The sequence below is a fragment of the Rutilus rutilus genome, assembly GCF_951802725.1.
Source record: "Rutilus rutilus genome assembly, chromosome: 2".
In the NCBI taxonomy this organism is placed as follows: domain Eukaryota; kingdom Metazoa; phylum Chordata; class Actinopteri; order Cypriniformes; family Leuciscidae; genus Rutilus; species Rutilus rutilus.
In genome coordinates this window covers 31,217,709-31,242,955 of record NC_140210.1, presented here as the reverse complement: position 1 = coordinate 31,242,955, position 25,247 = coordinate 31,217,709, and the positions used below count along the sequence as shown (strand labels likewise).

The 25,247-nt window shown below is 39.1% G+C and overlaps 1 protein-coding gene across 2 annotated transcripts; it reads right to left on the bottom strand.

Annotated features, from left to right (window-relative positions):
• Positions 1–9,738: 9,738 nt before the first annotated feature.
• Positions 9,739–25,244, bottom strand: LOC311282666 (uncharacterized protein). Of its 2 annotated transcripts, none has more exons than XM_084396591.1 (16): positions 24,864–25,241; positions 17,085–18,868; positions 16,498–16,587; positions 16,161–16,371; positions 15,848–16,065; positions 15,488–15,628; positions 15,271–15,385; positions 15,088–15,159; positions 14,136–14,276; positions 13,890–14,003; positions 13,725–13,798; positions 13,395–13,499; positions 13,176–13,291; positions 12,952–13,090; positions 12,669–12,789; positions 9,739–9,814 (listed from the first exon to the last, which is right to left on the bottom strand). In XM_084396591.1, exons 1-16 carry the CDS (start codon positions 24,988–24,990, stop codon positions 9,807–9,809), a joined length of 3,576 nt encoding a protein of 1,191 aa, XP_084252717.1. In that variant the 5' UTR covers positions 24,991–25,241; the 3' UTR covers positions 9,739–9,806. The 2 variants fall into 2 exon arrangements, with proteins under 2 accessions (XP_084252717.1, XP_084252718.1); XM_084396592.1 differs by lacking the exon at positions 9,739–9,814 and adding an exon at positions 11,941–12,347 and having other exon boundaries at positions 24,864–25,244.
• Positions 25,245–25,247: the final 3 nt, after the last annotated feature.

Below are 25,247 nucleotides of genomic sequence, written 5' to 3'. Positions count from 1 at the left end.
GATGCCAATTAGCTCCTCTGCCTCTTCAGACAGCCTCAGTGCTATTTAAGTAATTGTTTTTGTTTGTTTGTTTTTTTGGTTTGCCACAATGGTTGAAAATACAAATTCTAAACCTGTAGGTATTTGCCAAACAGCAGTGGTTGACTGCTCAATTTTGATGGGTCGTATGGCATGTGTAATGCGGACAGCTGAGTTCAAAATCCCCCTGGACACCAAAGGGCCAGGCTAAATTTCTAACAGCGGTTTTGCACAGTGCTGTAAAAATTGCACTTTTCTAAACAAAGTATCCAAATGCAATTATATTCAATGCTCTAAAATGTAAAACATTCATAGGATTCACTGCCCATAATGTTAGGGAGCTCTGAATAAATCTATCCCCTAGATAATTTCGGTTCAAATACAGTTTAACTCATGTTCTAAATAGATTAACTGTTGCATTTGCAGTTACAGATTGATGTTTGATGAGCACTTTTGCTTAGTTACTGGATAGACAGATCTATTTTAAGAATTTAGAATATAGGAAACTTGAATTGGTGCTAAAAGAGTAACTTTGGTTTAGTAACCAAACACCAATAAGCTGATGCCCATAAGCTCAATATGGCCAAATATTGGTTGATTAATTAGCCTGGTTAATATATCGGTCTATATAAACCCGTTCTACTTAGCCTGTCATGAAAAACATGTGCAAAGCTCAAGCTTGAGGTCCTAAAATACTTTGTTTATATTTTGAAATATTCTTTGACTATAGATGCTTTAGGACTGAACTGTGGCCCTGTTTTTGTCCAGCAAACATGATTTGATCAATAATTCCAATGTTGTCCATCATAGATGTACAATGGTCTCCCACTTACACTCATACAAGGATAGCAGATAATGGATAAAAAAAGTGGCCTGTTTAGATATAAAGTGCATCAGGTGACAAAAGGTTTTGGATCAAGCTGACCTTCCATAATTATTCACTCCCAGTTTTATGTTTGTTCACCTCTCACTTGCCCATTGAGAGAATTTGGGTGAAAATATCTATATTTAAGGCCATTTTATAAATGAAATGCAGGCTAGAAATAGAGCCATTAAAATATGGTATAGTATCTCGGCCCCACACAGTATCCATACTTTATAGGCCTACTTGTATTTTTTGCTCTCATAATATCTTTTCATTTTCTTTATGTAAATGCCCAGCATGCAGTCTAGTGGTATGTTGTACTTTAAGTGGAGCTTCTTTGCTTGTTAATAAAGCTCCTGCTCAACCCATTATCTTTTATGCTCTAGTGCCACTTGGTGGCAAGGAGTGGCCCAAGAGCCTGAGATGAAGTGAAACTGATCCTCAGGACCCATTTTGATAGAATGAATTCAAATGGAATGTCCATTGGACAACATCCTTTTGTCCGTCTGCCTTGGAACACCATGTAATCATCACGTAGAAGAACATGCCTGCTGCTCTTTCATGCTAAGTTGTGTGGGCAAGAGGGATCTCTCTCTGTTCCAATTCCAGTATTTATAAATACCTAATACTTGGCGTTCTGTTTGCCTAATCGCAAGGAGCAGCATTTTTTGTTTTAGCGTCATTGCGCATCAAACGAGACTGACTACCTTTTTAGCACTTCAAAAGATGCATGAAATTGCTCTTGATCTCTAGTTTGTAGCACTTACTCTTTTTTTTTTTTTTTTTTTTTTGGTCAAAAAAAAAAAAAGACCAACTCGTTTTGCATTTAGCTTTGCGGGTTATTCTGCACAATCTGTTTGCTTTATCTCTTGCTGTACTCTACAACTCAATAAGGCTCAAGTATCATTTTGTTCCTTTTTTGGCACCCAGTAAACTTGTTATGTGCTGTATAAAGCTTTTTTATTACTTCATTATTAAGGCTGTACAGGGTTGTTTGTGACAATAACTGGTAATTAGATCATTTGTACTTTTTATTTTGTTTTGTATTTCGGTTTTCTTGGTTTTTGCATTCTTTGTTCAAATTGCCAGTTCTAAATGTAACAGGATTTGAAAGTAAAGCTTACATCACATATTACCTTAAAGGTCTTGTTGTCCATTTTATCAATGCACGCATGTTTTACCTTGATGTCTCCAACTTTCATATACCTGCAATTGTTCTGTTCAGGTACAGAGTAAAGATATAGTTAAAGTGGCACAGAATGAGGACACAGGAAGTGACATCAGTGCAAGGTAAAATTGTTTCTAAGCAAGGATTTGTATGGAAGCCCTTTTTCACCACATAAAAAAAAAGGCATGCTTTGGTAAATTATAATTATGACAAAAAGTCAATTGACATAACTATGATATAAAAATCATTTAAATTTAAATAAAATTCACAATGATCAATGACTTATTTAAAAATTTTACCTAATAATTATGATTTAGTATCTGATCATTTTGGTTTGAATAGGACCTGATTTTTTTTCTTTTTTTATGGAAATGAATTTTCCATTAAAACTACAAAAATACTTGGTTACATTATTCCTTTTGGCTGTGTGTTAAATTGGTTAAGATTCAAGTTCAAAAATAAACTTGTCAACCTAAGTTTCTACACTGATTATGTTGCATAAATATCCTATTTGAATAACCCTTTGGTCCCAAAGCCTTCCTGAATTCATGATTGCAGCAGGATCATGACTCTTAACCCTTTGCATCCAAAAGAGAAGTTGACTGTGCCTAAAGAAAACGAAGCGCTCTCCACCTTAACTTTGCCTTCAGCAGTCCTAGGAGTGCTAGAGCGCTCCGTCCAAGCCAAAGGTTGGTCCTGCCTAATGAAAACAGATGAAGCAGAGATAAAGTGTTTGCTGACATTAAGGGCTCCATTCATCACTGTTAGCCCCGGAGCTATGGAGCACCTTGGACGGCATCTCTCCCTTTCAGGTTCGTTTCATAATGCCGGTGGAGGCAAGCAGTCTGTATAGATTTCCTCCCTTACATTGATGTATACAGCTAGAGGTTTGATTGATTAATTATGAGTCACTCTGTCATGAGGTTCAGTTAAGATATATAATTCCATTTCACAAATGAATATCAAAAATTTCAAAAAAGAAAGGTCTGCAGAATAAACTGTAAAAAGGTCGAGTCTTATAAAGTGCTTTTTCAGCAAACTTGGCAATGGACATATTTTCCCATAGGGGAAAATTTTACAAATCTTTGTTTAAGAGGTGAATCACAATAACAGGTGAAAAAAAAGAAAAAAGTTTTTTTACACATTGGAAAATTGGAAAGAAAGACAAAGGTACAAGGTTGTGTATTTAACAGCTTTAATTGTTTTATCCCATGAAGCATTGAAAATGACACAACCAAATTACATTTACATTTTACATTTAGTCATTTAGCAGACGCTTTTATCCAAAGCGACTTACAAATCAGGACTAAATTAAGCGAGTCATCATGAAGAGGCAAAAGACAACAACAACGCAAGAAGTGCTCAAAATACGAAGTTCAGGCATTATTCAGAGTAGCATAAGCCCGATAAGTGAGGTTTTAAAGGGAAAGGTTTTTTTTTTTTTATGAAGTTAGGTGCTCACGGAAGAGATGGGTTTTCAGCTGTTTTTTTAATGTTGTCAGGGATTCTGCATTCCGGATGAGGGTGGGGAGAGTGTTCCACCAGCATGGAACTGTGAATGAGAATGTTCTGGAAAGTGATTTTGTGGCTTTCTGTATTGGAACCACGAGACGTCGCTCGTTGATTGATCGTAGGCGTCTGGTAGGGATGTAGGCTCGTAGGAGTGAGTGAAAGTAGGAGGGAGCTGAGCCTGTGATAGATCTGTAAGCAAGCGTCAATGCCTTGAACTTGATGCGAGCAGCGAGAGGTAGCCAGTGCAGAGAGATGAACAGAGGAGTGACGTGGGCCCTCTTGGGCTCGTTGAAGACAAGACGAGCTGCAGCATTCTGGATCATCTGTAGAGGTTTGGTTGCACATGCTGGAAGTCCGGCCAGAAGAGCATTGCAGTAGTCAAGCCTAGAAATGACCAGGGCCTGGACGAGGAGTTGTGTTGCGTACTCAGTTAGGAAAGGCCTGATCTTCCTGATGTTGTGCAGCGCAAACCTTCATGATCGAGCTGTCTTTGAAATGTGATCTGTGAAGGTCAGCTGGTCATCAAACGTTACTCCCAGATTTCTGACCGACCTTGATGGGCGGATTGATGATGAATCAAGCTGGATGGTGAAGTCGTGCTGTAGAGATGGATTGGCAGGGAGGACGAGAAGCTCAGTCTTTGCCAGGTTGAGCTGCAGGTGATGTTCCTTCATCCATGTGGAGATGTCTGCCAGACAGCTCGAGACCCGTGCAGCTACTGTGGGATCATCTGGTCGAAATGAGAGGAAGAGTTGTGTGTCATCAGCATAGCAGTGGTAGGGGAAAACCGTGTGCCTGTATGATGTGTCCCAGTGATGTAGTGTAGATGGAGAAGAGGAGGGGACCAAGAACTGAACCCTGGGGAACCCCTGTGGTCAGTTGATGTGCTCTGGATACCTCGCCTCTCCATGCGACTTTGAAGGACCTACCTGTGAGATAGGATTCAAACCAGTGGAGTGAAGTTCCTGTGATGCCCAGTGATGAGAGGCTGGACATAAGGATCTGATGGTTCACAGTGTCGAAGGCACTGATTAAAACAGATAACTAACTAGTATAAAACGTATTATTGGTTTAAATACGTTGATTGTGTATATAGAAACAACATATTTTACATATGTTATCGTTTGAGAGCGTAGGGAGTTTAACAGGACGAGTGCTAAGTTATTGGGCATGATTTAATTATCAGGTTTTTTTTTTTTTTTTCAGAATCAGGGTAGTTTTTACCAGCTATTACCAGGAATTTTAACATTATTTTAAAATTATTAAAAAATAGGTTGCTATAATGCAGACAGCTTCAACAAACGCATAGCATTAACAACTTTGTCCCTCACAGTTGGTCTGTCTATAATTTTTTGTTAAAAAAAAATGTCCCTATGGAGAAAATGAAAGGTATTTTTTAATTCTGGAACCCGACTGTTGCACTCATACAAACGCAACTGGCGCCATCTTCACTCTCATTTGATTATAATGAAAATGGCCGCAGAGGTCTTAAGTATTAATATTACTGTAGTATTAATGCGTGTTGCAAGGCTGACTTCCTGTAGCTCAAACAATAGATCATTGCGTTAATAACTCAAGGTCATAGGTTTGATTTCCTGAGAATGCATGATGAACTGATAAAAACTAAAGTAGAGCCTATCTTGAATGCAATGTAAGTGTCTGCCAAATGTAATACACAGATAAAATGGTCAAATAATTTGTCAACTCAACAAACAATATATTTGTTTATTTTACAAGAATGGCCAGCTGACTGACTGTACATTATCACTTACTAAATAGCTACTATGAGCAAAGTGGGGCATGTGCTGCTATGCTCTCAACACCCCTGCAGGTAACTCCAAACGTCCAATCACGTGTTGAACCACGGGTCACCATACCGAGAAGAACGACAAGCTGTGGTTTGATGTGCGTCCGAGTCTGGAGGATGTCACCTTCGAGGTGGTTTAAGTCCACCATGTTGGAGCTTTGTGCCACTAGATTGACTCCGGCTTTAATGAATCCTCTCCATGTTCTATCGCATCTTAATTAACATCAAAGCAGGGCTGGAGGCCAGCGAGAGCCTCTGCTTAGCTTGACCTCTGCTGGAAAGGGAAAGTTGATTAAGTGGGTCTCCTGGGTGATGAGGTCACACTGTATCCCTCTGCCAGATACCGGCTAATTTAGTCATACAGACACTTGAATGCAGAAATCCAATTTTTTTATTTTAAGGCTGTATCTATTTCTGCCAGCGAGCTGAGAGAGTGAAAACAGAAAAGCAGAGAGTAACCGTAATCCTCTTGAATAATTGTATAATAGGGTCAGGGATTATTATTTAAAAAATGTAGTGTTCAAACCCAAGATGTGTCTAGTTTGAAACAGAAAAGGGTTTTTTACTCAGGCTTGCTTGGAGCCTGTCTACTCCGAGCCGACCTTTCGACACAAGCGTGTGAAAGTTGGCGGCAGGCAATCGATAGGCTGTTGGCTTTTTTGTTTGTAGGTTCAAGCCGGCCTTGGCTTTATTACAGCCGGGTTCGAGTCATGGGGGAGTTGCAGTCTTTGGCTGCTGGAAAAGCCTGAGTGAGAGGAGCTCCCTCCTGTTTGCCAAAAGTGTAATCCCTCTGTGACCTCACATAACCCTGCCTCCAGAGGAAAAGCTGCTTAGAGGAGTGCCTGTCTGCAGGAAGACACCCCCCCCACACACACACACACCTCCCTTCTCTCTGCTTACTCATTCCTTTGCCTTGCTCTCTTCTACCTTCTCATTCTCTTCCCAAGTTGTCTCAACATCAATATTTCCCAGGCTCCCTCACTTCACCCCTGTCAGATGGCTGGATTTGAGGCCGTTAGGGAGCCAAAGCAAGCCAAGTGAAGAGAGATTCCCGTTCAGGTCGGGGATGAGAAAACAAACAGAGGAGGGGCACGGAAAGATATAGAATTGCTGTGTGGAGGCAGGGCTGGTCGACTGGTTGATTAACTTGCTGGTTGACTTTAATTTTGCATGATGTAAAATCAATGATCATCAAATTAGAATCAGCTTTAGATTAAAAAAGCAACAAAGGCTCATCAAAAAAAAAAAAAAAATTTGCCTCTTCCTACATCTTTGAAAAACTACATGCATAGCAAATGCTGAGCACTCAAGTCACATGAAACACAAGTCATGATAAAAGAGCTCAAAGATAAAAAAGTTTTTTCAGATTTGCTTTTGTTACACCATTGGTTAGGTTTAGGGTAGGTAGTACATTATTTTGATGCGTCTCAAAACCTGCAAGAAGTAGCGTAATATTTAGCAGAAATGTCGTTAGAGGCATGTTTTCCAATCAGTCTGGGTTGCAAAAAAAGCTCTCAATCTCACAGACTGAATACTTTTTACATTTGTCGTATGCAGGAATTTTCCATCTATCGATGAGCACACGGGCCACAGCCACCCATAGCATGATCCCATGTCAGATAAAACCAGGGGAGCTCAGTGGGAATCCTGACAATCTGGAGGCGCGACGGGGGACGCTCATTGGGAAGAGAGATTATACACAAGCCCTTGGCAAGCTGGCCTCTCCAGACAAGGTGGTCTTAAAAGGGCAGTGTTTGTCTAGTAGCTAGCACCCAGTTAGACTTCAACCATCTGACTGTATAGATTGCAATTTTTCTGTATGATGTTACTGTTCAGATGGTCAGGCAGCCACGAGTGTAACTCCCTGGGGGAGCCTCCAAGATTAAAGGGATAGTTCACCCAAAAATGAATATTCTATCATTGTTTACTCACCCTCAAGTTGTTCCAAACCTGTATGAGTTTCTTTGTTCTGCTGAACACAAAGGAAGATATTTGGAAGAATGTTTGTAACCAAACAGATCTCGGTCCCCATTGACTACCATAGTATATTTTTTTTCCTACTATGGAAGTCAATGGGGACCGAGATCTGTTTGATTACAAACATTCTTCCAAATATCTTCCTTTGTGTTCAGCAGAACAAAGAAACTCATACAGGTTTGGAACAACTTGAGGGTGAGTAAATGATGACAGGATTTACATTTTTGGGTGAACTATCCCTTTAACCCCAAAAAGGCGTAGTGCGATAGTACACTGGAAAGGAGACAAGAGGCTCTTTTTTTTTTTTTTTGGAATGGATGTCAGTGGAGGAAATAGCTTATCGCTAAATGAACTGATATCCTGTCTACTAATCTTCAATGTGTTTTCGATTAAATCTTAATTTCAGAGTGATTTATATTTGTAGTTTACAATAAAAAAAAAAATCTGTTTTATTAGAGAAGTCAGACAATTTTGCAACAGGTATTCCATTTACGGTAGGCTACTAATTAATCTTTTTGGTATTGACTTTTCCAAAAACAATTTGATGACCTCATTGGCTAAAATGTGATTGGGTTATTAATAATATTGTAACCTAGTTTTACTAGAAACGGAGTCACTGATGGTCCTTAACACAAATGACTAACAAACAAATTAAACTTCTGGTTTACTTTTTATGGAGAAATTGTTTACAATGTAATGCCCCTACTATACATCCTAAAATATTATGGACCTTGAGTTTACTTCAGGAAAAAAGGAAGATAATTATTTTACTAGTAATCTTGACTTGTCTTATCCAGAATCTGTTTCAACCTGATGTTTCAATTGATTTCTTAATAAAAAAAAAATAAAAAAAATCTAAGCCACATAGGTTATCTTCTTTCTTAAAATATATTCAATATTATATGTTAATATTATAATATATATATATATATATATATATATATATATATATATATATATATATATATATATATATATATATATCACTTATGACAACTCACACTCAAAATGTCAAAATCTCCTCCCTGACAATAATATAAATTCAAGATCTTAAAAAACTTAGAAGTAGAAAAGCATTTACAATGACAATTAATATTGCACTTTTGTTTGTTGCAAGAAATGTAATTATTTTGGAGCTTTTTTCTAAAATGCACATTTGATTTTTTTTTTTTTTTTTTTTACTACACTATCATATTATGATAGCAAGAGGACATGTCTTTGTATACAGGGGAGAACAATTTCATGCTTTTTTACACAAATGAGAATCAAATAAATATTAGATTACTATCACGCCAACCATGTTGAAATGATGTCCAAAAACCATATCCATCATAAGGTTGCCCATCCAGTTGATAACGCCAGTTTTAAGTAATGCAATTAACTTTGTGACACTGGTTTATCTCCTATGCACTCAACAGGCTGCATGCTAGCAGCTGGATGCTGGGTTCAGAGCAAATAAGAAATGCTTGAAATTGCTACCAATTTGTCTGATGTTTCAGTGTCTGGTTTGGGGGTGAGCATTGGGAAAAAATCATTTTGCCTTATTTTTTGTTGCTTTGTGCTGAAAGTTAAGTCAAGGATTCTGCACACATTCTGTTTGATACATTCTCTATTACTGAACGCTGAATCGTGCCACCCCCCCAAAAAAAGGTCATCTAAAATGTATCTTTCCACTTTGCGTACCATGTGAATAGAAACAACCAAAAGGTTACAAGGTTGGATTTTCTTTCATATTGATTTTATTGATTCAAAGGTAAAAACTAATTAACCTTCGGTGAGTTTTCTAGGAACGCAACACACTTTAGATTGAATGATTTTTTCCTGTGCCATTCAATTAACCCAACTGAATTCCTGTCTTCAATCAATTAGCATAGTGCCACATGGTCATTTGTCATACAATTAAGACACTGGGTAGCAAGTCATCAATTCTGTTTTGAGGGAAGACCTTGTCAAACAAATTGGGGGAAAAAAAGATACATGTACAAATCTAAATATATGCTATGCCCCTGTGAACCACTCTGTAGCCTACTTTTATAGGTAGTGAATACTTTCAAATAAGTTTATCATCCTAACATAATAAATATCTTTGTTTTTTGTTAGAAGCTGTAATAAAATAAATCCAATCATAGAAATATTACTTTGATTATACATCTTTCAAAATATTCTGTAAACTAATCATTAATCTCCACACAAACAGATTTTCCTACATTCCCGGCTGTAAGGGCGAGCATCTGGTTTCTTTCACTCTGTGCCAAAAGCAGTGTGTTCATGTGGATGCTGCTACAGTAGTCCAGGGCTGTCGCGGAGGCATTCCCAGCAGCCAGTTGGGCCACGCTCACACAGCTTGTACAGCATGAGCCCAAACGGGCAGCATCAACAGCGCCCTGGCACTGCTCCCGGGCATGTCAGCCCACTGTTTCACCAGCACTCACACTGGCTTTTCACTGCAGCCACGGACCTCAAACACCTGTCAAAAGAGTGGAAAGAGTCAAACAAGCAGGTAAAACTCCACCAGGAGCCATTTAAAAGTCAATTCAGAGCAGTAGCCTTGTTCAGTTCAGTTCTTTTCTAGGGTTCAGTCCCATCAGAATGAATTAAAGGGAATCTGATTTTGGGTCAGAGACTGAGCGGACGTGACACAGAGACTGAGGCCGGGTCTAACAGCCCTTCAGGTTTGAAATTACTATTGCTGGCATTACGAATTAGAGCTGGCAAATTATTATCTGAATTGGTATAAACAAAAGTTAGTGTGGATAGTGTTTTGATTTATAAATAAAGTGTTTACATATTTCATATTCTTGGACATTTCTCAATATTAAGGTCACTTTTTTTCAAAACTGGTGTAGTGTGTAATATCTTTCATATTTGAATTTATTCAAATTTTGGTTTTATGAGTGTTCTTTTTGTTCAATATATCTTTTGATGTCATATACTAATTGTTCATATATCCTATTCAGACATCCATTTAACCTTTGTCCTGAAGATTTATTCAAGGCATGTTTTTTTTTTTTTTTTTTTTTTAGTACCACATCTCCAAAATCTGAGACATACCATCTTCTATGTTGATCCTTCTTAGCTACTTCTACAAGGTCTAGTATCCCATCTCATGCCAAATGTGTTTGCATAATTCATTGTCTTTCTTGGAATCGAGGTACAAAGAGAAATACCAATAATTTTAATAAGTACTTTCCCTAGTCCCTTCCTGTTATAAGTACATCATATAAAATGTTTAGTTTCAGAAGACTCTGGGCTTCTATTTTGTCTCTCTCTTTTCATTCTGCAAATATCTTACTTCTTTTGGACCTTTCTTTCTCTATTCTTTTATCTTCACAAACTTCATCTGTTAGGTACACTACTTTGGGTTTGATTATTATCTAGATAGAAAAATAATTATATCTTGAAACTTATGTGTCATTACAATTTTAATATTTACTTGATTCATTGGTTGTCCTTATAATTTTACATTTTATTTAATAAAATGTGTTGTTCCTTATTGAAAAATTGATCTCTGACAATCATTGCTCATCTGCCTGGATCTCACTGCAATCTCACTCTTCACACAGTTCTCTTAACCAGCTTTCATCTTGGCACAGCAGTTAATTTCACACTCAAAATGCACTAAAACTGCCAAAACACTTCATACGTATGTCTCAAATCAGCTCATTCTTCCATAACACTAGCAAAGGTCATCACCCCCCAAAAAAAACGTAATCGCTTATTAAACAATGACTTAAAAACACTAACAACAGGCAGCATTCATTTATTGTGAAATTTCTTTACCACACATGTATGACACCTCTCTACTGTTTAAAATTCACTTCAGTATGTTACATTACAGTACAAAATTATTTCTAAGTTGTGCCCTTTTGTATAGATGGTAATGAAATGTAAAGACTAACACCAGAGTAGGTGTTCAGCTAGGCCTATATCTATTTGTTTTGAGTGCATTTTTTTCCAATTTATATCAATATGGTATTGCTGTAGAAATATAGCAAACGCTATTCAGATTTGTACTGTTTTTGGGGGTATGTAAACATGCTAATTGGCCTGGGTACATATAATTTTGGTGGTGGTTGTCTCAGTGTGAAAAGAATTTCTGTTCCACTAGCGTCACCAACTGAAAAATCCTGACTATATTGATCCCAACAGGTTTCTAAAACACTATGCCCCGCCCACCTGCCTGCTATTGGCTGTACAAACTCACAGCCATTGTTACATTGGGCTGGTCTAGATGCTGAAGCAAATGAAGCAGCAGCAATGTTTCAAAAACACCAATGTTTCCTATGTATGGCACAGAATTTCTCATCCCTTTTTTTTACTGATATTCTCTGCATATTAAAACATTATATAATTATCTGCGAATTAAACTTACACATCTTACTTTTAAAAGCTTTTAAAATAAAAGACTTCCTGAGACACTTACCTTCTCATTATCTGATTAACTAGATTTGATGCATGTGGTGCTGATAAGCAGCAGACTCTTATTGGCTCAAATGGGGGGAAATGACCGATTACACATGATTACACAAACACCTGGATGCCAATTAACACTTCAGAATATATGATTAAAGTAAAATCAAACAATAGTTATTTCTTGTCAATGCCTTTAATTTCATTCCCTCTTACCAGATTTCAAAGATTCACAGTACTCCAACAGTGCATCATAAGTCCACAAAAAAAATAAGAATTGCCTATTAATTGTTACAAATATACAATCAATAGTGTGAAGCTAAAAAAAAGTTTTATGGCCAAATACAAATGTATCATATACCTATTTATATAATAATTAAACAAAAATAATCAGTGAATACCCAACACTCCACACGGGTTTATATGCAAGCAAAAGCACCAAATACACTAGTGCATGACCTGAATGAACAAAGAAAAATGAATAAACTTTATTGAAAGTCACCATCTCTTCACTTTGGAGTCTTCTTTCACCCTCCAAAGCATGAGCTCCATGCATGCAGTGGCATCCTCTCGTGTATCATGACCCGCCACTGTGGCAAATGAGAAATTTATTTTTTGTTTGTTTTCTTTTTAAGCAGCAAGCATGTGCTGTTGAGTTGTATGCAAGTCATGTTTGTAGGTGTGCTCAATTTCCCTTCAGTACTGACTCAATTACTACTTCTGCAGCAATTTCATGGAAGAGTTATCAACAATTCTGAATGATCCCTGTGTACACTATCCCTACTTCTGAGTGTTTGGATAATGTGCCATGAAACAATATACAGCTGGAGTCCAGCAAAAGCTACGGTTTCTGATTCGGCGAGGTGTGATCATGGTCATCGTTTACAAATTTGTTTAACAGGCCAACATACCACTCTCTTGGATAATTCTCCGGAGGTAGTCTGCAGTCAGACTGTTAAGTTCTCTTTTGTGTGGCAGACCCAGACGATGGGGAAACACCACTGACGTGTCAATCACATTGTTGTGAATAATCTGAAGACGGCAGAACAACCAAAATGTAATTCTTAAGAGGCTCCAATTAAAACTACAAACTTGAGGATAAAAGCCAATGCCTAGTTCATAATGTTGAAAGGTTACATAATTCCAGTTATAAAAATGGCCCAAAAATCTTGAGAGCATGGCGTTAGAACTCACTTTGAGAGAAGCTAAGTCATTCTCCAAGCCATGGCCAATCAGAATCGTGTCCGCATTAATAAAGCTCAAAAGCACTGCTTGTACATCGTGCAAAGATGAGCTGGTACCCTTCACATCATCTTCACTGATGCCTGAGAATCTGAGCAGGATAAAAAGTTATGACTTACAACATATCACAGTTCGCTCCACTGAAACAAATTAACATATTAAAATTAACATCCCACCTGGTGTTATAGTCAATGACATCATTACCAGGCTTGACAAAGGAGTCAAAGATGACTTGCAAACTGCTGTTGACTACAGTCACTCTTGCTAGTTCCAGGCCTTGAGTCGTGTAGCACTGGTAAAACACAAGTTCAAATGAATAAACGGTCACATTAATGTACCCCTCAGTTCTTTTTTGTTTCGTTTTATTTGAATTATGATTAATGCATAACCCTTACTGTTTGTGTGTCAACAGCAAAGACTCCTGGACATGTTTTGCCCCCCGAAGATTGAGGGACACTGCAAACAAAGCCCTGAAGACTTACTGCATCATGGACATGAAGCTGTAAACATGTACATTAGAAAATAGTGGAAGTCTCAACTTTAGTAACTGAAATAAAATGGATTAGTATGTTTGGTGAAACACTACAATATTGCCATTGAAAATTCAGTTCAAGGAAATATCATGGTATTAAGGAGTGGAGAAAAAAATGTTTTCAGCCCCTCCAACAAAGCACGAGTATATGAGTGGCCGTAGTTGTACGAGTATAATTCTTGAATCATAATACATTGAACACTTGGCATCCAGGTGACCCAACTGCATTCTCACAACAACTGTAGCGTGTCTCAACACCTCCCGGCACTATGAGAGAAGACATACAGAGTAGATTAATTGGTATTGATAGAAATAAATAAATAAATAAAGTTTTAGAGACATTCTAAGCCATTCTTACCTCGATTCTCTATGACTTTTCCATAATGGTAGTTACACTCCTCTCTTCGGGTGTGCTTTCCACTTTTGTCAACAGAGAACGTCGCTCCACATCGACAGCAGATTCTCTTTAAAGCTGTTACCATTGTATTCCTAATTATTTAAAAGGCTTCAAATCCTAATAGCTTCATCAATATATTAAATATTGGTTGCAATTAAACATGATTGTAACACTAAAAGTCCTACGGTGACTGGAAAGTCTACTCACGGTCGCTTATGCCCTTCTTGGTATCTCCATACTGGATGGCAAAGTCAGCTTTATCCTGATGTTTACGAGGGAAGTTGTTTACTTGCAACATGTCTTCAGACAGAACATGCTCCTTCAGTTGCTCATAAAGTGTCAAATCGCCTGCATCAGTAAAACTTATATTTACATATAATCATAATAACTACATCTGCAGTGACAACACCTATATGTTGGGCACATATTGTACAGAAATGAATAGCAATAAATACATTTGATTGATAGCAAGGATGCACTAATGTAATCATAAGTGACAGTAAAGACTTTTACAACTTTTTTTTTCTCCAGGATTCTTTGATGAATAGAATTTTGCATAAAAAGCAGCAGCACAACAATTTTCAACATTGATAATAAGAAAATGTTGCTTGAGCACCAAATTAGCATATTAGAAAAAACAAATCATGTGAAACTGAAGACTTGAGTAATGACTGCTAAGTTCCACAGGATAAAAAATAAATAAATAAATATGTTATTTTAAATTGTAAAAATATTTAACAGTATTTCTCTTTTGATGGTATGTTTGAAAAATACATAATGCATGTGTATGCAAAAGGGACTTCTATCGATTTTTTTTTTTAAATCTTACCCCAAAACTTTTGAACGGTAGTGTATAGATATATGTATATATGAAATAATATATAGACCCACTGTTGATAAATATTATATTAACAACAGCACTACTACTAACAACAACGACTTGACCATGACTATCCATGTTTTGCATGGATTTAGAAAATGTAAAAATTTAGTTTTAATTACTACTACATACAAAGTTACCATATGAAGATAGAGTACTGCCTACTGTGCATTTTAATAAACTACACCTATAATGAAATAAATAAATGCATAAATAAAATAAATATAACGACAGAGGTGAAGACTCTACATTGACCCTGAAACGAGAGCCAGCTCTTACCGGATCCCTGAAGTGCTTGGGTATTTAGTGGTACATTGCCTCTAGACACATGCTGATCTCTCTCACTGGGAGCTGTAAGTACATATAAGGAGGGTGACCTGATAGGAGTGTACGGTGCAGTAAACAAAAGTGGCTGCAGTAATTTGAACAAAAGCACATCATGTATAAATATACCAAACCTACCTTTGGCAGGCAAGACGTTTTGGTTTTTAAGTCTCTTAAGTGCATTGACGGCTATGCTTAGATACTTGAGCTTATTGATACTGCGGTCATAAACTATTTTTTCTTCTGCCAGAGCCTGAGCATTTAAATAGATATGTTGGGAAAGAAACACATAAAAAAAACATAATCAGAGAATTAAATGAATAAGAAGTGTAATTTTGATCTCTCAAACACAGACCTTCTCAAATGCATCTTGCACCGTCACAGATGATCTCAGGAACTCCTCCACAAAGAGGTTCACATAACGTTGACGAACATCATGTGGTACCTTTGCCCCACCCTCGTGATGTACTTTTGCCTTTCTTTTGATGCCCATTGCCTACAAAATTCATGAAATTTCCTATCACTTCATCTTAAAGTTAATAAAACTAAAGTAGTGGCAGATCTTTTTGATTGTAGATTAAAACAGATAGGGTGAAATATCACTGCATGCCAACTTTAACCCCACAAATAGACTACAAAAGAAAAATAGCCAATAGAAAAGGGTAAAAAAAAAAAAAAACACGGACAGACTAGTAGAGTAAAGTGCAAAGCAAACCTTAGCTGGTGTGTAGTTGGCTGGTTGTGGAGGATGTGGAGTATGTGGAGTTTGCGAAAACTGAACAGATGGGGAAGGCGGAGGTGTCCGTTGGACGGACATTGTGGTTGGAATTAGTGTCAGAGGTAAAGCACAATTTCCTTCAGGTACGATGAAGTGCAGATTTGTCCCCAGCTGTACAGCAGAACCAACCGGAAATATACCAAGACTATTAAAGGCTATAAAAAAAACAAAACAAAAAAACAGAAGTAAATGACAATTCCCTAAAATATGAATAACCAATCTTATAAAACAAAGTGTACATGGTGCTTACGGTTTTGCACGGTGCTTGAATGAATGACATTGGGTATATAAACTTTTTTGGGAGCACTACTTATGACTTGGGACTGACACCCTTTTATGGCAGTAGTCAAAATGGCTGCTCTTCTTTGGCATAATTGAGTTCTGGAGGGAATGGTCAAATGGGAGCCTCCCTCTCGAAGAGGGACAATAATCTGTGGTTTGCTTTTACTTGTACTTGATGGCTGTTGAATTTGGAGAGCAAATAATTACTGATGGAATATTAATTTGTTAAATTAAAGTAAATGTTTTTCAAAAGGAATACAATATGTACTTTCATATTACAAATAAGAGGATAAATCATCTCATACCTCAAACCTCGCCACATGTGCCACCCTTTTCTTCAGCACAGCTGTTGGATTGGACTTTATCTCAGTTTCTTGGCTTTCTAATACTTCTTCCTAAAAAACATGAGGTGCGTACACTACTGCTTAAAAGTTTGGTGTCAGTAGGATTTTTTTTTTTTTTTTTTTTTGAAATTAATATTTTTATTCAGCAAGGATGCATTCAATTAATCAAAAGTGACATTTACAACATTACATTAGATTTACATTTGAAATAAATGCTGTTCTTTTGAACTTAATATTTTTCTGGATTCTTTGAATATAAAGCAGCACAACTTTTTTTTCCAACACTGATAAGAAATGTTTCACTATCATGTTTCAGGATCATGTAGCACTAAAGACTGGAGTAATGATGACTGCTGAAAATTCAGCTTTGCCATTACAGGAATAATTTGTTATTTATATATTTCATAATATACAGTATTTTCACAATACACTTTTTTACAGTATCATTTATCAAACATATGCAGCTTTGGTAAGCATGAGAGACTTTGTTATGATCTACACACCAGTATATCTAAATACAAAATTACATATTGGATGAATTTACTTACAGATGGATCACAATGAACAACAGGAGCTTCATTTTGGTTGGCTTCCATGAAGATTCTGTAGCACTCTTCCATTGGGTCAGTTTCTGAAAGATCTAGGTCTGAATATCTGAGCTCCTCATCAGAACTAGAGTCAACTACAATGGCTTCATTATTAACTCCTGTCATCGCTGCAGATGCAAAGGTCTGTGGAAGTAGAGGCATGTCACAGGGAACAAGGAATGATGCATCTGATGTAGGAAATCTTTCAAAGGCCACAGGTGTTTTCAGGTTGAGTTGACTAGTTGATGGTGCTGAAAGAGTTCTGGAGTCAATCTCTGAAACATATGCAGGTATGTTCTGAGCAAATGTATTGACGGGACTTTTTTGAATAGTTGGCCAAGATGTTTCAGCCAGGCTTTGAGAGAGTGGACATCCATGCTCTTCTACCTTATGTAAGGATGAAGGAAAGGACTGAGACGAGACCATGGGGAAGTACTGCTGATGTGCTTGCTCTTGGGAGAGGATCTTAGACGATACAATTTCTGACTGTTGAGTATAACTTGAGATGCAGTCAACTTGTGGTTCTGCCCTAAAAGATGCATTTTGTCCTACACTCGCAGGAGAAAGTGAGGAAATATCTTCATCTCCATAAACTGAACTAACAGGAAAAATCTTAACATCTTGAATACATTTGATCCGCTCACTCTCACTTCTCAGATTGTCTAGACATGTGGAAATGTCATCCAGGACGTTTTGCTCTTTTTGTGTAACAAAAGCTTCCATTTTGAGATTTGTAAAGTTAATTGGTTCAGTCACAGGTTCTCCTCTTAGATCCTCCAGAAAAGGTTTGGTTTCTTTTACAGAGTGCTTTGCAATTGTTACCCGTTTATTTAAGGGCCCTTCATTAGCCTCATTACCATCCTCAGCTGGGACATCGCTAGTAGGACATAATTTGGGTGAGTCAAGTAGTTCCTTGGTTATAGTTCCACACTGCTTTGAAAGCTTGTGTTCATCTTCAATAGGTAACACATCGATGACAAGTTCCCCCTCAGAAGACTCTTGTTCCTGAGTTATCACAGTTTTCGCTGAGGTCCTTTCTTTCTCCTGGTCACTCGCAATATGTTTAATTTCATGACTTGGAATTCCATCAGAAGAAACCTTTTCTTTGTGCTGTCTGGGTTTTGTTTGGCCATTATTAACTGCACAATTCTCCTCAAGTGAATGCAGTGGTTTAATCATTGTACACTTGCCTTTCTGTTTGGGCCTACGTTTTCCCTGATTATTTGATGGTGGAATGTCAATGATCAAGGTACCTTCATCATCAGAGTTGTCAAAATGAGAGGACATATGCTGAACATTTTTTCCTGTTCGGTCATTCTTCAGGCAATGTTCAACATCCACTTTATCGGTTGACTTTAACTTACAGTCTACCGAGCTGCTGGATAGCAAATCTGCAGAGAAATTGGAACAAGGGTCATATTCCAAATCAGTCTTGGGTCTGGCACGATCAACCACATACTTACAACCACTGTTTGAGGAAACAGGCTTTTTGTATTTCAAATGGTTTCCATTCTGGTCTTTAGCCTGATTGTTGGTGGTTCTTAAATATTTCTCAGAGCGAAGACCTGCATTATCTGTCTGTGTGAGGGTCTGTGATGTCTGATACAGTGACAGTCTTTTTTGTTCTTTTTCCACCTCACTCCTTACTGCCTCTATTTCTTTGTTGATCCTCTCCAGTTCCTCAAGACAAGCATAATTGTCCTCAGTGTTGTGAGAAGCTCCATTGGCAAGAGTCACTTTGGGATCTGCAAGACATAAATGTGAAGTAGAGGATTAAAAAAAAAAAAAAAAAAAGTGCACAATTGTTACATAGATGTTTTCACCAATCAGCTAATTGTCTCTGCCGTAATGGCAGAACAATGAGCAAACATGTTGGGAAATTTAGGTAAGAAATACATTTTAATGAGAGGGGAAAATAAATGAGAAAAAAAAAGCTCATTTTATCAAAATGTCATTTTAATAAAATGAAGTGAGAATCACCTGTAACTCCCATTAATTTCTTACATTTTTAAGAACCAGTTAAAATGATTCAGCAATTCTTGTGCACGATGATGCAGTTATATTATTGTATATGTTACATGATTTACAACTAACAAAAACAACTTTGATTCCTGCCCATGTTAATAAAACCGTCACCAAGCAGGCTAGCTAACAGTCCAACTATCTGTTGTGTATTGAGTTACGGTTTAACCAGTAGAGGGCGCTGCAGATCACAATACATTGTACTGGATGTTGGTAAGCATGGTAAAGAAGAAAAAGAAAAAAGAAAAGAAGTTAAGTTGATGCTACCTGGTTGCTCTCGTCTGTTCTGCTGTGAATTACTGAAACATAACAAATTTGGCGACGAGGATGGCAACTGCCGGTGTGCCTCTTCCTGCGTTGTTCCTGCCATGCAGTGGACAACCTACCATTCCGTTCGATATGTGGATGAAAATGTTCGGGAATTACCTGCTTGCTATTCACGCGGAGAGGGACAACTGGCCCGACACGAGGAAACGTGCAATTCTCCTACACTGCCTGGGCACCGAAGGCCAACGTGTATTTTATACACTCACGAATGTAGGTACAACCTATGATTCAGCAGTGGATGCACTGCGTGCACATTTCAGTCCAGCAATAAATGTCGTGGTGGAACAACACAAGTTTATACAAAGAGTACAGAGACCGCATGAGACTGTAGCCGAGTATGTGGGCTGTGCTACGCGAGTTAGCTACAACGTGCGGGTTTGCTGGGAACACAGATGACATGATACGGGACCAACTTATTGAGCATGCTAGCTGTGTAAAAATACATGAGAGACTGTTAGTACAAACTGAGGCAGATCTCACTCTGGATACAGCAGTAAAGTTGGCGTGTCAAGTGGAAGCAGCCATCGGACATGCCCAAACTCTAGCTTCGGAGCCGCATGCTCCAGTGCACGTGGTGAAGGCGAGACCGAAACGTCCATTCAGAACCAGAGCAAAGAGCAGTTACTCCGCAGAGCCTGCAGCAGCACTGAAACAGGATCAAAGCTGTTTTAGATGTGGATCAGCAGCTCACCTGGCAAATGCTCAGGACTGCCCTGCAAGGAAAGTGACTTCCCGAAACGGCAATAAGGTCAGACACTTTGCCCGTGTATGTAAGTCCAAGCAAACCACGGCCAAGGTAGGAGAAGTAGTTATTCTGGAAATGAATACGGTGCGAATGATAGAAAATGGACAACTAGATGACAAAACAACATGCACAGTAGCCATAAATGCAAAGGCAACTTCCCGTACTGTGGAGCTAGTGGTGGATACGGGATCGGCTGTGTCAATCATACCTGAGCACCTCTACAGAGCGCACTTCAGTGGTGTGCCGCTTGCTGAGCCAGAAAAAAGGTTAGTGACTTACACCAAATCTGATGTTCCAGTGCTGGGTTGCCTGCCAGCTACAGTGCAGTATGCGACCATTACAGTACCAGCTACACTGTACGTCGTGAAGACAGGCACAGCTCTGCTGGGAATGGACTTATTCAAGGCACTGAGACTTTCTATTGACAACAACATCGTGCTCTCACCTGCAGGCCCAGTGACAGAGATCAGAGAGATCAAAGCCGGATCAGTGACTGGGGAGAAGCTAGGTCTTGCTAAAGGTGTCATTCACCGTGTAAAAGTCAGGGAAGACGTCCAGCCTGTTCAACAAAAGCTGCGGAGACTCCCACTCTCTGTTAAACAAGCTGTCTCTGCTGAATTGGAGAGACTGTTAGAAATGGATGTGATAGAGAGGATTGACGCATCCCCATGGGTATCACCCATCGTTGTCACACGACGAAAGAATGGTTCAGTGAGAATGTGCGTGGACTTACGTGAACCAAACAAGGCTGTAGTGATGGACAGTCACCCACTTCCCCATATGGATGATCTCTTCTCTGAAATGTGTGGAGACACTGTGTTCTCTACCATTGATTTGGCAAATGCTTATCATCAGGTGTTTACTGGCAGAGGAAAGCAGAGATATGACTGCATTTATAACTCACGAAGGGCTCTTCAGGTTTCGTCGGGTTCCATATGGACTGTGTTCAGCCCCAAGTGCGTTCTCCAAGATGATGTCTCTGGTGCTGAAAGACCTCAAGGGGGTCCAGAACTATCTGGATGACGTCATAGTCTATGGCACAGAAAAGGAGGAGCATGATCGTAACCTGCAGATGGTGCTTGCTGCGCTAAAGGAAGCTGGCCTCCAGCTCAACAATGAAAAATGCCACTTCAACCAGACCAGCCTACGGTTCCTTGGACACACCATCTCAGCCCAGGGTTTGCTGCCAGACAAAGATCACCTCAAGGCTATTACAGCTGCTCCAGCGCCTAGCGACGCCACCACACTGCGCTCATTCCTGGGGCTCACAGCATGGTATGCAAAATTTGTGCAAAACTATGCATCTCTGGTGGAGCCCATGCGAGACTGCCTGCGTTGACGACACATTTCAGTGGACGGCAGCAGCACAGTCAAGCTTTGACACGGTCAAGACTTGCATTGTAACTAGTTCAGCGCTATCCGTCTTTGACCCTAGCCTCCCTACAATTGTGTCTACAGATGCTTCGGATTATGGTCTGGGTGCCATACTGACACAAATGCACTCTGATAACATGGAGCGCACAGTTGCTTTTGCCTCACGTTCACTTACCCCTGCGGAACGGAAATACTCCATTGTAGAAAAGGAGGCGTTAGCCTGTGTGTGGGCAGCGGAAAAGTGGAGGACTTTCTTATGGGGGACAAGATTTACACTGCGTACTGATCACCAGGCTCTGACCACACTGCTACACACAAAAGGACTTGGGCGCACAGGAATGCGTATTGCCCGGTGGTCAGCCAGACTTCTTTGCTTCACGTATGACGTGGTGTATCGTGCAGGAGCACAAAACTATGCTGCTGACTGTCTCTCCCGTTTGCCTCTACCATCAGAAGAGAATGCAGAGCCAGTGACTGAGCCTGAACTTGTAGCTCTGCTGGACACAGAACTGACAGCTCTCTCAGTGAAGGAATTCGCTGTGGCATGTGAGGCATGCCCAGAGCTTACTGTCATCAGGGCACAGATGAAAAAGGGGTGGCCTAAAACAGCAAAGTCTCTACCTGCAGTGCTCAATGCTCATGGACATGTGGGTGCAGGACAGCATTAGTGCATGTGTGACCTGCCAGATGAATGATAAAAGTGCTAAGACGCACGCTGCTCCACTTCAGCCAGTTTCACTGCCAGACGGTCCATGGCAGGAAGTAGGAATTGACATCGTCGGACCGTTCGAGTCAGCGAACTGGGACTGCCGCTATGCAGTGACACTGATTGACTATCATACAAAGTGGCCGGAGGTGGCTTTTACACACTCAATCACAACCACGGCTGTCACCACCTTCCTGTCTACTGTGTTTGCCCGCTTCGGCAACCCCACAGAACTCAGTGATAATGGGACATAGTTTACCTCGAGCGAGTTCGCAGAATTTCTGGCAGTGAGGGACATTACACACAGGAAAGTGTCTTTGTATTACCCACAAGCATACGGAGCCATTGAACGCTGGAATCGCGTTCTCAAAGAGACACTTCTTACTGCCGAGCAGGAGAGGAAACCATGGAAACCATTCATACAGGACTTCTTGCTCACGTACCGTGCAACTCCACACAGTACAACAGGAGTGTCACCATATGAACTCATGTTCAACAGGAAAATGCGCACAAAGGTGAACATCGGTCCAGCAAGCAAATCTACTCTGCTGACAGAGAAACAATTGCGCAACCGTGTCATCTCTAAACAAAACTAAGAGGGAATGACAAAGTATATAAAAAAAAAATAATAATAAAAAAAAAAAAAATTTTTAAAAGGAGGACATTGAAAATGTGACTGGAAAAAAACTATAATTGGAATGCTGTTTTGCTTGTGAAATTGTTTGTTTAATTCCACTTAAGTTTAACGCTTCTGTTAGAAGTGTGTTCAACAATGTTGCATGCTATAAATGTTAAATTGATACTGTTATTGGAAAGAAAAGGATGCTAATGTTAAGTATGAATAAGGAAACATTTAAGTTTCCATTATATTATAGCCGAGGTCTAAGTGATTTAAGAGACGGCGTATTAATTTTTATTTTACCTGGTAAGCTTCCTAAACAAGAGGGGAAATATGTTGTGGATTGAGTTACGGTTTAACCAGTAGAGGGCGCTGCAGATCACAATACATTGTACTGGATGTTGGTAAGCATGGTAAAGAAGAAGAAAAAGAAAAGAAGTTAAAGGGATAGTTCACTTTGAAATTAATTTTTGATATGTTTTAGCTTACCTCAAGGGCATCCAAGATGTAGGTGTCTTTGTTTCCGCAGTAGTTTCAATTTTGATATTTTTAGGTCAAACCGTTCTTGTCTGTCAGTCATATAATGCAGGTCTGTGGTCACTGTCTCAAAACACAAGCACAGAGTCCAAATTAAAACAATTCCCCATCGTCCAAATGAAACAATTCCCCATCATAAGTACACATTGATGGCCTAAGACATGAAACGAGCGGTTTGTGTGAGAAAACGAACAGTATTTATATAGTTTTTAGCTCTTGAAAACAGCACACGTCCAAATGGTCTGACGGCGCGGGCGAGTATAGATGTATACATAGATGTCGCCTTGGCTACTGCAGTTCATTGGAACGAAACCGTAGCAAAGCGACATCTAGTGTATATATCTATGCGGGTATAGATGTATACACTAGATGTCGCCTTCGCTACTGCAGTTCATTGGAACGAAACCGTAGCCAAGGCGACATCTATGTATACATCTATACTCGCCCGCGCCGTCTGACAATTTGGACGTGTGCTGTTTTCAAGAGCTAAAAACTATATAAATACTGTTCGTTTTCTCACACAAACCGCTCGTTTCGTGTCTTAGGCCATCAGTGTGTACTTATGATGGGGAATTGTTTCATTTGGACGATGGGGAATTGTTTTAATTTGGACTCTGTGCTTGTGTTTTGAGACAGTGACCACAGACCTGCATTATATGACTGACAGACAAGAACGGTTTGACCTAAAAATATCAAAATTGAAACTACTGCGGAAACAAAGACACCTACATCTTGGATGCCCTTGAGGTAAGCTAAAACATATCAAAAATTAATTTCAAAGTGAACTATCCCTTTAAGTTGATGCTAGCTGCCTGATTACTCTCGTCTGTTCTGCTGTGAATTACTGAAACTGAAACATAACACTACCACACTAATAAAGGGATATTTCACCCACTGGTTCACAAACAAGATCTATACGATCTGCACTGGTGCGGTGCTTGTTGACTCGAGAACCGACTCATTGAAATTTAAACTGTTGAAACGCACATCTCCGATTCGTTTGCGTTATCGTGTGTTTGATGAGGCTAAAGTTGCTTTAAAGGGATAGTTCATCCTAAAATGAAAATTCTGTCATTTTACTCATCCTCAAGTTGTTCCAAACCTGTATGAATTTTTTTCTTCTGCTTTTAGGACGAACTATATTTAAAGCAACTTTAGTCTCATCAAACACACGATAATGCAAACGAATCGGAGATGTGCGTTTCAACAGTTTAAATTTCAATGAGTCGGTTCTCGAGTCAACAAGCACCGCACCAATTCAGATAGATCTTGTTTGTGAACCAGACCCACAGATTCAAAGATCCATTTAAAGGACATTGCTATTACTTAACGCAGCCCACGTGTCAACAGTGCGTAGTAGGCTACATACTATAGTTTCCAGACCTTAATTTAAAAAAAAATTAATCATACCTGTCGAAGTCATCACGCCAGACGAATTGTCGTTGCCGTGATTGTACACACAATAAGGCCGCTTGCATGGTCCCCATCGAAAAAGGGGACAATCTATTTCATCGAAGAGAGATGTGGAAGGAAACATACAGCTGTCCGCACGCAAAAGAACAGCCCACCAGAATCTGTTCACAACAAATTGTCAGTATAACGCAATTTATTCTCTATCTCTTGTGGGGTTAAGCATCTGTGACACAGCAAGATTTGACAACATTTTTTTCTGATTTTTTTTTTGAGAAGATGAAAAGGTAAAAAGTCAGTATGAGAACGAGGCGATCTGCTCTTAACAAAAGTAGCCTATGTAACGCTTCATGTGAAATTGGGAAGGACTCTGGCTACGTCACC

What these genes read in the sequence shown, in the direction of transcription:
- LOC311282666 (XM_084396592.1), bottom strand. Translation starts at nt 24,990, where the DNA reads ATGTTTCCTTCCACATCTCTCTTCGATGAAATAGATTGTCCCCTTTTT. An exon ending in CCAACTACACACCAGCTAAG is followed by an intron (nt 15,629 to 15,847) that starts GTTTGCTTTGCA and finishes TGAATTTTGTAG; the next exon opens with GCAATGGGCATCAAAAGAAA. An exon ending in ATGACTTAGCTTCTCTCAAA is followed by an intron (nt 12,790 to 12,951) that starts GTGAGTTCTAAC and finishes TGCCGTCTTCAG; the next exon opens with ATTATTCACAACAATGTGAT.